At 36.1% G+C, this 15,338-nt stretch overlaps 1 protein-coding gene across 5 annotated transcripts in view; it reads right to left on the minus strand.

The window, feature by feature from the left end:
* SBF2 (SET binding factor 2) overlaps nucleotides 1–15,338 on the minus strand; it is a 313,138-nt gene that overhangs the window by 258,558 nt on the left and 39,242 nt on the right. For all 5 annotated transcript variants that reach the window (XM_081154292.1, XM_081154291.1, XM_081154295.1 and 2 more), the window contains exon 2: nucleotides 6,739–6,824. In XM_081154292.1, the coding sequence (XP_081010418.1) occupies nucleotides 6,739–6,824 (86 nt within the window). The remainder of the gene's footprint in view (nucleotides 1–6,738; nucleotides 6,825–15,338) is intronic.

The following is a 15,338-nucleotide window of genomic DNA, read 5'->3' on the forward strand; positions in this document are numbered from 1 at the left end:
CTACTAGTCTCCCATGTCCCCTCATTTCTTCCAGTGTCGTCCTCCTCACTAAAGGTAAATATCAAAAAATAAAGGGCTCACACAGCATTCAGAGATTCTGCAGAGCCAAGTGAAATCTATGAAACAAAATGGGACTTCTTCCTATCTAACTAATGCCTTTTTTTGCATGTTGCACTATTTTTCAAGGGTTTTCAAGTATTCCAGGGAACCTTTACTCAGGCACGCTTTTGGCATTCTATGTAAAACCTCTGCTTAACTAAAAGTCACAAAGATGTTTTCCTAAGTTTTCTTTTAAAATCTTTACAGTTTTACCTTCCACATTTAGTCTGTGACCCATTTCAGACTAATTTTTATGTATGGTGTGAGGTAAGGTCAAGGCTAATTTTTTTCCAGTTGGATACTCAATTGTTACAGCACCATTTATTGAAAACTCTATCTTTTCCACAACTGAATTACCTTAGCAATTCTACTGAAAATCAATTCATCACATATGTGTGGGTTTGCTTCTAGACTGTTGCATGGATCTACATGTCTATCCTTAAGCTAATGCTACACTGTCTTGCATACTGAGCTTTACAGTACATCTTGAAACCAGATAGTGCAAGTCCTCCAACTCTGTTCTTTCTTCTTCAAATTGTTTGGCTATTTGCTATACAATGTCTTAGAGATTTGTTCATGTCACTGCATAAAGCTCTATCTCATACTTTTCAAAAAAATGTTTAGTAGTAGGTAAAATATATATAACATAGAATTTATTATCTTAACCATTTTTAAGTGAACAATTCAGTAGTGTTAAATACATTCACATTTTTCTGAACCCAATCTCCAGAACTCTACTCTTGCCAAACTGAAAATCTAGACGCATTACACAACTCCTCATTCCTCCCTCCCCAATTCGTGGGCAAGCACTAGGAGCCTAGAAATTTGACTACTGTCTATCTCTATAAATTTGACTATTCTAGGGACTTCACATAAATGGAATCATGTGGTATTTGTCTTTTAGTGGCTGGCTTATTTCACTTAGCATAATGTTCTCTAGGTTTATCCATGCTGTAGTATATGTCAGAATTTCCTTCTTTTTAAAGACTGAAAATTATTTCATTTTATGTACGTACATTTTATTTATCCAATCATCTACCAATGGATACTTGGGTTGCTTCCATCTTTGGGCTAGAGTAATTAATGCTACTATGAATGTATATACAAATACCTGGTTTGAGTCCCTACTTTCAATTCTCTTGGGTATATATCCAGAAGTGAAATTACTGGATCATATAATAATTATATTTTCAACTTTTTGAGGAACCACCGTACAATTTTCCATAGCAGCTGCACCATTTTACATTCCCAGCAACAGTGCACAAGGATTGTAATTGTTCCATATCTTTGCCAACACTTGATATTTTGTTGTTTTTAATAGTAGCCATCATAATAGATGTAAAGTGATATATCTCATTGTGGTTTTGATTTGCATTTCCCTACTGATGGACATTTAGGTAGTTTCCAATCTTCTGCCGTGGATAACCTTATACATGCAATATGTATACGTAACCATACAAATGAGTTTGTTCAAGAATAGTTTCCGTTTATGTATATATTCCAATTCACTACCTTTCACTCTCAAAAGCATTCTGGTAAGTCAAGTCAATGGCATGAGAGATGAATAGGAACATTCCATGTGGTAACAAGGGCCAGTCTATTTGCAGACAACATGACTGTGCAACAGGTTAGACCTGAGTAGTTCTACATCTTCCTCAGAAGTTCTCTATGGCCTCAAAGCACCAGGTATAGCAGAACCCCAGCAAGGCAAGAAAACCTTGTCCAAGGTGGTTCTGAGAGGAATACTGAAGTAGCAGACCATGGAGACTGGGTAGGTGAAAGATTCTGTAGTGTAACTGAGACTATCAATGCACTAGAAAATAAGCAGAATTGTAAGTAACTGAAAGTCTAGTATACAAGAACAAACCATTTTGGTGAGCATGGAGTAATGTAAGAAAAACAGCACCAAGATTGACTATCTTCCACCTCAGAGATGTTAAGAGAATCTACTGTCACAGAAGCATCCTGTAGACTCCATCAGGTTCCAACCTGCCATGTGGTTTTATTACTTCAAAGAGACAATTGTGTGGAAGTAGGAAACAAAAATGTAAGCTCAAATCACCACTTTCCAGCTTAAAGCCCATTTATATCCACTTGCTTTGTTGTGAACAGGACTTAAAACCCTTTTTTTTTGTCCTTAGTATAGTTTAAAAGCCTGTCTTCATACTTCTTAGCAGTATTCTGTTTTCAGCCTCAACTCTACACAAAGTCAAGAGTCCTTCCATATGTCCTTTACACCATCTTTAAAACTGAATTCATCACCAAGTGCTCTCAGCACAGAGGGTTTAGATGCTACCTAAGCACCTTTTATAAATATATATTTTTCACTTTTAGCTGTTTTCTTATATTTCTCAAATCTCTCTAGCTGGCAAATTACCCTATCTTTATTCTAAATTATTACTTACATAGCTGACTTATTATACTCAATATGCAAGAACCAAGATTTTGACCTATTATATTTCATCTTCATAGATCAAGGGCCTGTAACTCCAACCTTTTACAGCCTTTGTGAACAGATTCTGTTATCCAATATGTTCACTACCTTTCTCATCCTCCCTTCATGCATTTTCCTCTACAAAGAGGGAGAAAAGTCTCTTCCAACCTTTCTACATCCAGTTCCCTGACAAAACTACCTATATCTAGGTCACAATGGTGACTGCTATCCCATTTGTTGTATTCAGGGCATCCTAAACAGCATGAAGAATTAAAGCATTACATGGTACTCATGCTTACTTCTCTGCCCACAAATAGCATCCTATACTAAGGCTACTTCTCCTATGCTACAACTGCAGAATGTTTCATACAGGATTTCCTTCCTTCTCCTCCTCAATCTATACTTACGATTACAGAAAAATGGATTCATGTTGAAGGGAGTCAAATCACTATTCTATAATTTAAATAACAGAACTAATTTCTTAGGAACCTCGAATTTAGAAACTCTAAACATTTATTCCTCTTTTACTCCAGTCACAGCATTTTTTTAACATAGTACTTCAGCTTTCTAAAAAAAAAAAATTAGACAGATTTACAAATGCCCCAGTGCAGAATTCTCTAGTAAAGGAATGGCACATTTTCTGAATTATAATATTAAAAAAATTAGGGCATTTAAAAAAAAAAAGCTAGTGCCAAAACAATACCAGTTTGCTGATGTCCAAAAGCTAGCCAATAAAAACATTTGTTCCCATAATCCAAACAGATTGTTAGCCATAGAATACCTCTGCAAACCAATTCTTAAATCTTCTTTGAAATAATGTCACTAAAATTAACTGAAACTTTATTTATATGACTGTCTGTGGTTTCCTTGTATGCTTAAAAAACACAAGAAAAAGATAAAAATATCCCAGAATTGGAAAAGTAGTCATTATACTTGGTTTAGCTTATTTCCATATTTTTATTTTTAAAATCCATCCAAATTAAAGTTCAGCATTTCCCAATAGAAGAAAAGAAAAATAAGGCAATTTCTTTACACAGAAACCAAAAGAATAAATTCAGCACCCTCTAAATTAAATTGGGGATTTCACTTTTTAGGAAATTAATGCCTAAAATCCTTTCCTACAAGTCATAAAGCTTAGTCTTCAGACTGAACACAATTATCTTTCCTTTAGACTTTAAACAAATCAAATATATGCTGGGGAGGAGAGGTAGAAATAGAAAATAATTTCAATATAATATTGTGCTCTGAACCCAGACCTGTCGCCAGATAAAATAAATAAGTGAAGCTGGTTTCCATCTAATAACACAGCATTCTTTTCTTTTAACATTTCTAAACCTCCATTCTCCCAAATCATAGAACCCTATTTTCAGATGCTGCATTTACACTAAAATACAAATGCTAATCATAGCTTAAAGCATCACTCTCAGAATATTCTCAGATCTTGGCGCACAATAAAAGTCAAAAGACCTGGGTTTGAATCCTAGCTCTGCTGCATCTTAGCTGTTAGACCCAAGTGAAATTGTTTAAACTTCCTAATCCTTAATTTACTTATTGGTAAATTACATACTACCATGTATCATCTAATTTATGTATATTCATCACAGTCTATCAATCCTATACAACTGTTAAATCACTACCATCCTGGAATCAACAAACCACTGAGGGACTGAGCCAGATCACCTTCAACTAGAGTAAGATTTTATTAGGCCTATCTCTGGTCTTGAAGCTATAGGGGTTACTCTAGTTACACAGTATTTCATAGTTATTCAAGTTATTGCTGTTCATATGCAGAACAGTTGCATGTCCCTACCTCATGAAGTATAACCCAAAGTAATAAATAATAAAAAGACAATGAAAAATTAAGTTAATGATTCCATTATGCTTTTAAATGGACTTTGACAGATGTTAGAGAAATTAATTTTGTACTTGACACAACACAATAGAGGATCAGAATTGCTATCAAATACAGAAAAAGGAAGAAGAAATTTCTAATGTAACCCAGCAGATCAAATATTCTTTTTATTAAATTTATTGGGGTGACACTGGTTTATAAGATCATATAGGTTTCAAGTGTACATTTCTATGATACATGATCTGTATATTGCATTGTGTGTCCACCACCCAGAGTCAAATCATCTTCCAACACCATATATTTGGCCCCCTTTCTCTTTTATGACTCAACAATAATCTAGCACAAAAAATCTGAAATGCTTTGCTAAGCATCAGCCAAGGAGTCATCTTGGAAAATGTCAGCTGAGGAAAAATTCTGTGTACCTATTAGTACCTCCATTCCACCAACTGGCAGCACATGACTCTAGTACTGGAGAACCACTGACAGCACTTGAACACAGGAGTGTCTGTCATACAAAGAAGAAAAAAAACATTTACTAACTGGTAAAATTAGTGTCTCTCCCTCACTACTGGAGAAACATCAGAGGCATCACACTATTTATTCCCTTGACTTTCAAAACACAAAAATCATCCCTTGTCAGTCATAAGTCATAGCTGAATAGCTAGTGCCAAATCATATCTCTCTGCCCCCATAATTTCTGTTGTTCTTAAAACTCAGGAAGGTAGTTCACTGTTCAAACTGTCAAAGTGCTGTAGTTTATACTCCTCCATACTTTGATGTGAGAGAAGGTAGGAACTCACAAAAAGTTCAAGAGGTCTCCAGCACCAAAATCTTTCCTTCAGTCACCACTGAAAGGATGCTTACACAGGGTTTAAAAGCTTTAAGAGTACAAATGAAAACCTAGTTATTCACACAGTGGGGCCAATTACTAGTGCTTGTAGGCATGTGGAGGAGGAAAAGAAGGAATACAGGGGCTCTTTTCCTTGGATCCTCACATTCTCTCCCCATTTTAATAACAAAATTCAAGATTTGCCCTTTATGTGGGTCTACAGAACACACAGCCTTCTTTACACAGCCGGGTTATAATAATCAAAATTAGGCATTCAGTCATGTACCTTCTACTCACAGTGAAGCAGAAATGGACAGTCATTAACTAAAATGAAAAAATTCACAATTTTCAACACCAGTTTTACTCCTAATTGATAATTCTGATCCACACTAACAAGAGAATGAACAACTCTTCTGGGGCAGAAGCTGCAAGATGTCGAACAAACAGCAACAACAATAATGGTAATCAATCAGCTACCTCATTTAATGAGCACTTACTTTATGGAATACATTGTTCTAAGCATTTTATGTGTATTTTTAACCCATTTTATCTTTATAAAAACCCTATGAGATTAGTATGACAATACTAATCATTTTATAAATGAGGGTTCTGCTGTTCACACAAGTGACCTTGTAAAAGTCAAACCACACAGCTGGGATTCCCACACAAGCAATCTCCTCTAGAGCCTGCACACTTCGCCATCATATTATACCAAATGATCTCACAACAAAAACTGCTTTGAAGAACGCTTCTCATAAGTTTGTGTGTGTGTGTGTATATACACAAAGACAACATAAATACATACATACACACACATACACACACACACTCCGGTATGTTTGAGAACCAAACTGCATAGTCATATTGCAAATATTTTAGTGATCATCTTTCCAATCCTTCATGTAACCATCATGGATGACCACCAGACAGAAGGTCCTAGCCATCATAAATTATGCTCAGCCATTACATTCCTTTAAAATGGCTAACAAAACTAAAGCAGTTGAATTGCACTATTATAAAGCAATCTAGAGATCCCATAGCTAAAAAGAAAGAATTTGGACTTGCAAACTCAACATGACTGGTCACCATTAAACCAACCTTTCCCTTTATTGGGGGGGGGGGGAGGGGGTCTGTTTTTTGTTTAATTTTCGCCAAAACAATAATCTGGAAATTTTCAGAAAAATATATATATATATATATATATATTTGTTTAGCGACACACTATCACTAACATTTTGACTGAAGAGTCAAAAGACTTTCTCATCTTCCAAGTACATAAAAAACATCAATTTCATCTTTAATATTAGAGAGAAGTTTAAATGGGAAGAAGAACAGCAAAACAGGCATTCCAGAATCAATATAATCAAAGGGTACTGTACTAGGTGGGGAGGGGTTATTTCTGGTAACATGTTACAGTTAAATCACCAAATTATTTAACAGTAACTATAACATAAGTATAATCATAAATGTAACTTAAGAAGAAAAGTATCATTACATAAGTACAATAATATAGCATCAACTTACCAATTCAATTCCCTGTGGAAAAGGTGTATCATCCCAGTCCTTCTGTGGAAATCTCTGGATTATTTTCCCCAGACCTGCTCCTGACCCTATTAATAAAATCAAAGTAAATGGGGTTCTATAAAATCTGAATACTCATTATCTTAATACTTATTTCTAAATGAATGTTTGTTGAATAAATTGATATACTAATTAAACATTTTCAAGATTTAAAGGACATAAAAATATTTACCTTCTAAACATAATAATACGGAAATGACAGGCAATTTGTATCCAACAGACTCTTAAAAGTATCATATATATGAAAAGCTAAGAAAAATAGAAACACTAACATCTAAGAGTCTCTAGCACACCATGGGAGTAACTGCCTTTGTTCCCAATAAGAAAAGCAATCTTCTCAGTATCTCAAGTTGAAACTTGAAAAGAATTTTTCTATGGAGACAAATGAAATGGTACTGTTAGCACTAACCTTCAGTTATGGGTTATAAACACTGTTGTGAGTAAAATAAAGATTTTTACAGTGGTCTGGGAATTTGACTATTGTCTAGGCAGGATTTCTTAACATCAGCACTGCTGATATTTTTGGGCTGGATAATTCTCTGTTGTGTGTTTAGGGGGAGGTTGTTTGGGGGGGGGGGTCTATGTCCTGTGCTTTGTAAGATGTTTATTTAGCAGCATCCTTAGCCTCAATCCACTAGATACTAGTAGCACCCTACCACCACTACTAAGTCATTACAATAAAAAAAAATCTCTAGATACAGCCAAATGTCCTCTGGCAGGGGCAAAACTGCCCCTGATTGAAAACCACTTGTCTGTGTCATTGTTGTTATAAAATTATCCTGTAACACTAAAGAATGGATTGACTTTTACTTGAACATTGGGGATGTAATCTGTGAGTAATTTGGGGATGGAAAGTATATGTTAGATCTAAATTGCTTTTTGCTACACTTTTTAAAGAGCTTCATGTGTTTGCATATTCTACATTGTGTCCCAGCTTACTATGAAGTGAAAGCAACGACATTCTGATTATATGTACATCTGATTATAAGGAAGCCTGTAGCACCGATTCAATTTGTTAATATATATTTTCCCACCCTCTCTGTTAATTTTTTTTATCACCCACTATCATCCCTCACCCTCATCCCTGTTCATTCAACTTTCCCTTTGCCCCTCACCTAGAGTTCAATCACTTTATGGCCAAATTTTTACCTTTAAAAGATAAATGGAAAGTTAAATTCATTTTACTGACCAATTTGGCACTATGTTCTAAAACTGAAGTCACATTTTAAAAAGGCAAAATAAAGACATTCTCAGTTGAAAAGTTAACAATCGCTGCAGTAGAGTAACTCCTCATGTATCTATCATTATAGGGGAATGAACGATTTCATTAAGAGTAAACTAAAGTAAAGGTGACTTACCACACAAGCACTTATTTCTCATTCACCTCAAGCATCACCACTTCTGACATCTCAAGCAGAGCTAATTCAAAATTTGCTAGGTACTGGAGATATACAAATGAAAAGGCATGGCCCCCCATCCTCAAGGAACTATAATCTATTTGGAGAACAGACAAATGAACTGATCATTTCAGTGTACCAGAGAAAGCACAATGATAGAAGGGAACCTACTCTAGCATAGCGGAGAAGACATGGAAAACTTTCTAGAAAAAATGACAGCAAGCTTTTTCTTTCTTTAAATGTCTGGCACTTAGTTCATGCTGAGTTAAATGTTTACTTTAATAAATTCATTAATATCAACAGAAATTGTTTTAAGCTCACGTCTTCCTGTCTTTTTAAACAGAGATAAATGCATGTTATTTAGCTCATCATCTTTAATCAGGTGTCCCTATACTGTTTGTTTAGTTCTAGAAGTCATACCTAATATATTTTAGGCTCAAGAAATATTTTGTCATATTAATTTTTACTAATTATAATAATGTGAGCTACAAAAGTTTTTTGAATATAAAGAAGAAATCACCCACAATCCCACACCTGAGGACAACTGCTGCTAACATTTTGGACTCCTTTATCCTTGGGGGTTTTGTGCACATGCACTTTTTCTACAGAATTGGGATCCCACTAACCCTGGCTTTACATACTGGTTTGGTGCCCAGCAGTTACAATGGGCCTGTGCTGCTGCATGTACATTCTTTAGCTTCTCACTACAAACAGCGCTGCGAAAAGCACCTTTCATACGAGTCCTTATCCTCACCTCACTCTTCCCTAGGAAAATTCTTAGATGTACAGCTCCTGGGTCGAAGAGTATGAAATTCAGAGATCACACAAAGCCAAAGGGCCCACCAGAAAGACATTGAACAACTGTTTTAACATTCTGTGTATAAGAATGACACTGGCATTTTCACTACAGCCTTACCAACAACTATTATTTTTAAATTTTACTTGTTTTAATTATTACAAATTTGACAGATGAAAAGTTCCTCTCTGGCAGGAGCATAACTTTCAAAAGTTCTCCAGAAGCAACATATTATTTACTGATTTCACAATAATATACAGTGTTTCAAAATCATGAAAGTTTAGTTTGAAATGCAGATAAAACATTTACAAATGCACACAGAAATATGATTTCATGGTGATAGTGGAAATTAGGTTAGAAAAAAGAGCAAAAATAAAAATGGCTGATATTTCACTGCAAATAAAATGTAGACAGAGCTACACTAACTTTGTTTCTAAATATGTAAATTGCTGCAGTTAGCAACTTTTGAGGAACTTATGAAAGTACCCTATAAAAAGTAAACAAATATTTTTTGAATACTGTTTCTTGATTTGTAAGTATTTAGTCTGAATGTTTAAACATTTCCCGAGTTTATGTATTTTACCTGATAACTATTTTTAAGGCAGTACTGGTTGTATGTAAAAATTCTGAGAAGATGATTTTTTATATTGAGAAACAAGCAGCAGTGAGGAAAGACTTCTAGAGTCAGGTGTCTACACCTCCAGGCTGATCCTTACGTCCAGAGGTAGAACAGGTCATGTCAATCAGAGTGGTTGTGAAAGCAGCTTTTATTTGCACTACATATTAAATGGGGCTGGGTAGGGGGAGGAAGAAATTCCTCAAAAGAAAGGGAACCATTTCCTAGAAAGGAGAGGTGCTAGGTGGCAAAAGATTGTCCACTGCATTGTATGCAGCTGATGTGAAGGAAGGAGGGAGCAGTTATTAGTCAGTGCCTTCATGTTTTGTTTTTTCAGACCCTACTCTCCCACCCCATTCATTATAAAATCAAGAAATATAATGACCAAGTGGAGTTAATATATAAAAAGGTGGGGGAGGATCCTCAGCAAGATACCAGAACATTTGGAAATGGCTTTCTTTGAAAAAAGTAGATATGCTAGACAAGCTGCCCAAAACAAATTTAGAAAGTGTGAGGAAATACTGGCATGGTCAGGCACACTTTTCCCTGCTTTATGTTTGGTAACCCACTTTCCCTTGGGCCCTGGTAGGGCTATCAGGCTACCCATGGTAGTCACTAGGATTAGCAACTGACCTAGGATGATCCAACCATCCATTACTCCCTGGCAAAGTGACTGTTCTAGCCTTGGCCAAGGACTCTAGAAGAATCAAGTAGTATTCTCTGGGTTGTGAACACCGTGCTATGGGTGTGAACTTGCCAGTAGCTATGAGAAAGAAGTAAATATGCAGAAGAACTGAAGAATATCATAAAAATGTACACCTATGTGATCCTATTAACCAATGTCACCCCAATAAATTTAATTTTAAAAAAATAGTAAGTAGGGGTTAATTAATTAGAAGGAGAAATAGAACACGGTACTCTGCTCTACACAAACAGATTGCTTGGCATTTGTTGACCACACCAACTGACAAAAATTATGTGAGTGCCTTCTGTGTGTGGTTACAGTGTAGATATACCAAGTATATACAGGGGTAGGCAAAAATATGTTTACAGATACAAGTATGTGAAACAGTTTATTCTTCTGTTATTATTTATTAATTATTGTCTTATCTGTATTACAACTGTAAACCTACTTTTGCCCACCCCTATATGTAAAGCTTGTTTAAATATAGATGCTAAACTTTTAAGAAATGCTATTCTAGCCCGGCCGGGCGTGGCTCAGCGGTTGAGCATCGACCTAGGATCCAAGAGATTGGGGTTCGATTCCCGGTCAGGGCACATGCCCGGTTTGCGGGCTAGGCAGCTGATCAATGACTCTCTCATCTCTCTCTCTCCCCCTCCTTTCCTCTCTCTGAAATTAATAAAGATATGTTTAAAAAAAGAACTGCTATTCTAATACATAAATCGCTAAATCTTTTGCTATGATATGTTTAAGAGGTTATCTACACTAGACTTGTTTTATGTCCATCTGCCCACAACCCCTCTAACAAAAATGGCACTGCCCACAGTTCAAGGAAGGGCAGCAGCCACGCACACACCCCTTATAGCAGCCAGAGAGAAATTACTAAGTCACTTATTTGGTTATTATACTTACTGTTATTTGTCTCTCTCACTTAACTAGAATGAAAACAATGAATTTTGACCTGCTTTACTTAGTGATGTATCCCACCCAGGCACGTAGAGTAATTCCTAGTATATATTACTTAATAGCAGGCTTGTTAAATAAACGAATGGGACTCTGAGGTGGGTAAGGGCATCTATAAACTGACAAGCAACTTATTACCAGAGTGATCTGGCTGTTAATAGGTATCTTTGACAAGTCAAATTCCTCTGCTAGGGAATTTTGAATTTTAAAAAATAAAAAGGAGAGACTGAATAAAGTGGCTTAAAAGATGTGTAAAGACTTGCTATGATGTAGAGAAAGCTCAGGCAATCGTAGGGGGGTCATGTGTAAAACTGAAGTTACAGAACAGCATAAACTCTAGGCCGAGACTTGCCAGTAGAAACACATGGAGAGAGAAGCAGAGGCACCACAGTAAACTCCAGCAGCATTATAGTGTCTGTCATCAACCTTCTTATGATATTTCTCCCTTTTAAGCCGGAATGGGCCTGTATTCCTTGTCACTAAAAGTCCAAACTAGAACACACTGTAAGAAGCACATTCGAACTGGTAAAGGGTCTGGAAACAATTACATTAAAAAAAAGATTTAGTCAGAAATTTGAAAAATAAGAAGCATGCGTGAGAACTTTCTCCAAATATCTGAAGAGCTATTATACAGAAGAAGATAGTGTGAAGCAGACTAGAGCCAAAGACATAATTCAGAGGAGATATTTTTGAGTCAATATAAAGAACCTCCTGAGCCCGGCTGGCGTAGCTCAGTGGTTGAGCGTCGACCTATGAGCCTGGAGGTCACGTACAATTCCTGGTCAGGGAACATGCCCTGGTTGCCGGCTCGATCCCCAGTAGAGGGTGTGCAGGAGGCAGCCTCTGAATGATTCTCTCTCATCACTGCTGTTTCTCTCTCTCTCCCTCTCCCTTCCTCTATCTGAAATCAATAAAAACTTAAAAAAAACACAAACCATCTGAAAATGAGAACTATCAAAACATAGAGTGTGCTGCCACAGAACACAATGATCAGACTGAGGTTTCAGTACAAGATACACGTTTCTGTGGTCTGGGAAACCAGGCAGAATGGTATGAGGATAAATCCAGAAAGTCTGACACGTGGACTATTACATAATTCATTTATTCAACAATAACACTATTCGAGGCCTAGTGTTAGGTGCTAAGAAGAGAAGGATACAGTTTGCTGTAAGAACATTTAGGACTTGAACGAAGTTTTTTGAAATGCAAATACAAGGACAGATACAGGCACAGTATCATGACAGTAAAGATTAGGAAAGAAAATATTGTTTAGAAATCAGGTCATGAGTCTAATGAAATCAGAGATAGAAAAACTAAAAAAAATCCACATTTTGGAGAAGAGATAATTCTTATTTCTATTTTGACATAATGGTAGCATCATTTAAGTCCAGTGATGAGAAATTTAAACTTTCAAGAATGCAAATATCATGTCATCTGCAAATACAGACTCCACCAAAAAACTGTTAGAACTAATCAATAAATTCAGTAAAGCTGCAGGATACAATATCTACAAAAATCTGTTATGTTTCAAACAGAAACAGACTCATAGATACAGAGAACAAAGTGGCGGTTGCCAAGTAGGAGGGAGGTTGGAAAGCTGGGTGACAAAGATGAAGTTTTAAGAAGTACAAATTGGTAGTTACAAAACAGTCACGGGAATGTGAAGTATAGCTTAGGAAATATAGTCAATAATACTATAATATCTATGCATAGTTACTGGGGAGATCATTTCATAAATTATATAAATGTCTAACCACCATGCTATATACCTGGAACTAAAATTTTAAAATACTGAATGTCAACTGTAATTGACAAATTTTAAAAGTTCACATGTATTGCCTGGCCAGGCGTGGCTCAGTGGTTGAGGATCCAGGAGATCACGGTTCGATTCCCAGTGAGGGCACATGCCCAGGTTGCGGGCTTGATCCCCAGTCGGAGGCGTGCAGGAAGCAGCTAATCAATCACTCTTTCATCATTGATGTTTGTATCTCTCTCTCTCCTTCTCCCGTCCTCTCTCTGAAATCAATAAAGATATATTTTTAAAAAGAAAATGTGGTATATACATAAAACGGAGTACTCTTCAATCTCAAAAAAAAAAAAAAAAGAAAGAAACCCTGTCATATACTACAACATGGATGAACTTTGAGGACATTGGGCTAAGTAAAATAAGCCAGTCACAAAAAAACAAATACTGCATGACCCCACTTAATACTAGGCATGTAAAGGAGTCAAACTCTTAGAAACAAAGTAGAATGGTGGTTGCAAGGAGCTAGGAGAAGTGGGTGAAAGGAAGTTCAATGATTACAGAGATTTAGTTTTGCAAGATGAAAAAGATCCAGGGATCTGTTGGAAAACAATGCACTCTAATGTATATATAGTAGTTAATACTACTATACTGTATATTTTTAAATGTTCAAGATGGTAAATTTCATTATGTGTTTTGATCACATTTTTTTAAATCCTCACCTGAGGATATGACTTTAATTGATTTTAGGGAGAGGAAGAGAGAGGGAGAGAAGCATTGATCCATTACCTCCCGGTCGCACTCCCACAACCTTTGTGTGCATGGGACAACACTCCAACCAAATGAGTCACACTGGTCAGGACAAAATGTTTTTTATTATTATTGCAGTGGTATTTATATGAGTAAATAATTCTACTACCAGAAAAGGCTATCTGGGAGAAATACATCTTTAAATTTTGCCTACAGTCAGAATAGAATCTATCATAATCAATCAAGGATGAACAAGTCCTGGAAAACTCATCTGTAATGTCTACTTTCCTCCTGTAGCAGTTTACTCTATATTTGAACATACTGTCTGTTTGGATAGGTACTGTGACACAAATGTACAATATCTCAAGCAGTCTATTCTACTTTTATATTACTATCACAGATCTTTCTGAGAAACTGATATAGGAAACTTTTAATTATGCCATGCATATTATCATAATCAATCAAATTCTGTTATTTCAAAATGGCACTAAATATGTGAATATAAACTAAGAAGAAAACCATGTCTGTTAAAAATTAAGTAACAATTATTTCTCTTTCTTCTCTGGCTCTCTTTATATATACCTTTTGGTTTTTAACCACGAAGCAGTTAGGTATCTTTAGATGAATTTAAATAATTTTAAGCTCTTTCTAAGCCCCAGAAGATAGAAAATGTACTGAGTTATTAGGCGTACTAGGTTGAATAGTATACCCCCAAAGATTCATGTCTACCTGGAGCCTCAAAATAAAATCTCCTTGGAAATATGGTCTAATAAGATATAATTAGTTAAGATTAGGTCATACTGAATTAGGGTGGGCCCTAATCCAATGACTAGGGCCCCATAAGAAAAAACAGACACAGACACACAAGCAGGGAAAATGTCATGTGAAGACAAAAGCAGAGACTAGAGTGTTGCAGCTACAAACCAAAGAATGCCAAGGGTTGCAGGCAACCACCAAAAGGTAGCAGAGAGGCATAAAACAGACTCCCTCAGAACCCTCCAGAAAGAACCAACCTTGCCGACACCTTGATTTCAGTCTTCTAATCTCTAGAACTACAACAGAATAAATTTAGTTTTAAGCTACCCAATTTGTATTACTTTGTTACAGCAGTCCTAGAACTAAAATATTTGGTAATAAATATTTCTACATTAACAGGTATTTGATTTTATTGACATGAAAGAAAAACTTGAGGAAAAAATCCACTGTCTACCTGTTGGTCACAATCCTCCTTTTCTGGGGGCCAAAGAGGATAGACTGTCCCACTTCTACATATGGTCCTTCAAATATTTGAATGCAGCTAACAAAACGCTTGTCCCCGGCGCCCTCCTCTATGCCTTCCCCCAACGCCTGGATCTTCTCCTTTTCAACCCTAAATAGTTCCAACTTGTCCCATGTATCCCAATACAGTATTTTTTTTACATGGTTAAGAACATTGACTCATTCAAATCTAGTTCCACCATTCACGTACTATGTGACCCTGAGAAAATTGCATTACCTTTCTGTGCTTCATTTTTTCCTATATGTAAAACAGGAATACTATTATCTTACTTCTAAGAGGTTTTTGTGAGGAAAAATATGGGTTAATGTACATTGAC

Source organism: Miniopterus schreibersii, assembly GCF_964146895.1.
Source record: "Miniopterus schreibersii genome assembly, chromosome: 12".
NCBI lineage: Eukaryota > Metazoa > Chordata > Mammalia > Chiroptera > Miniopteridae > Miniopterus > Miniopterus schreibersii.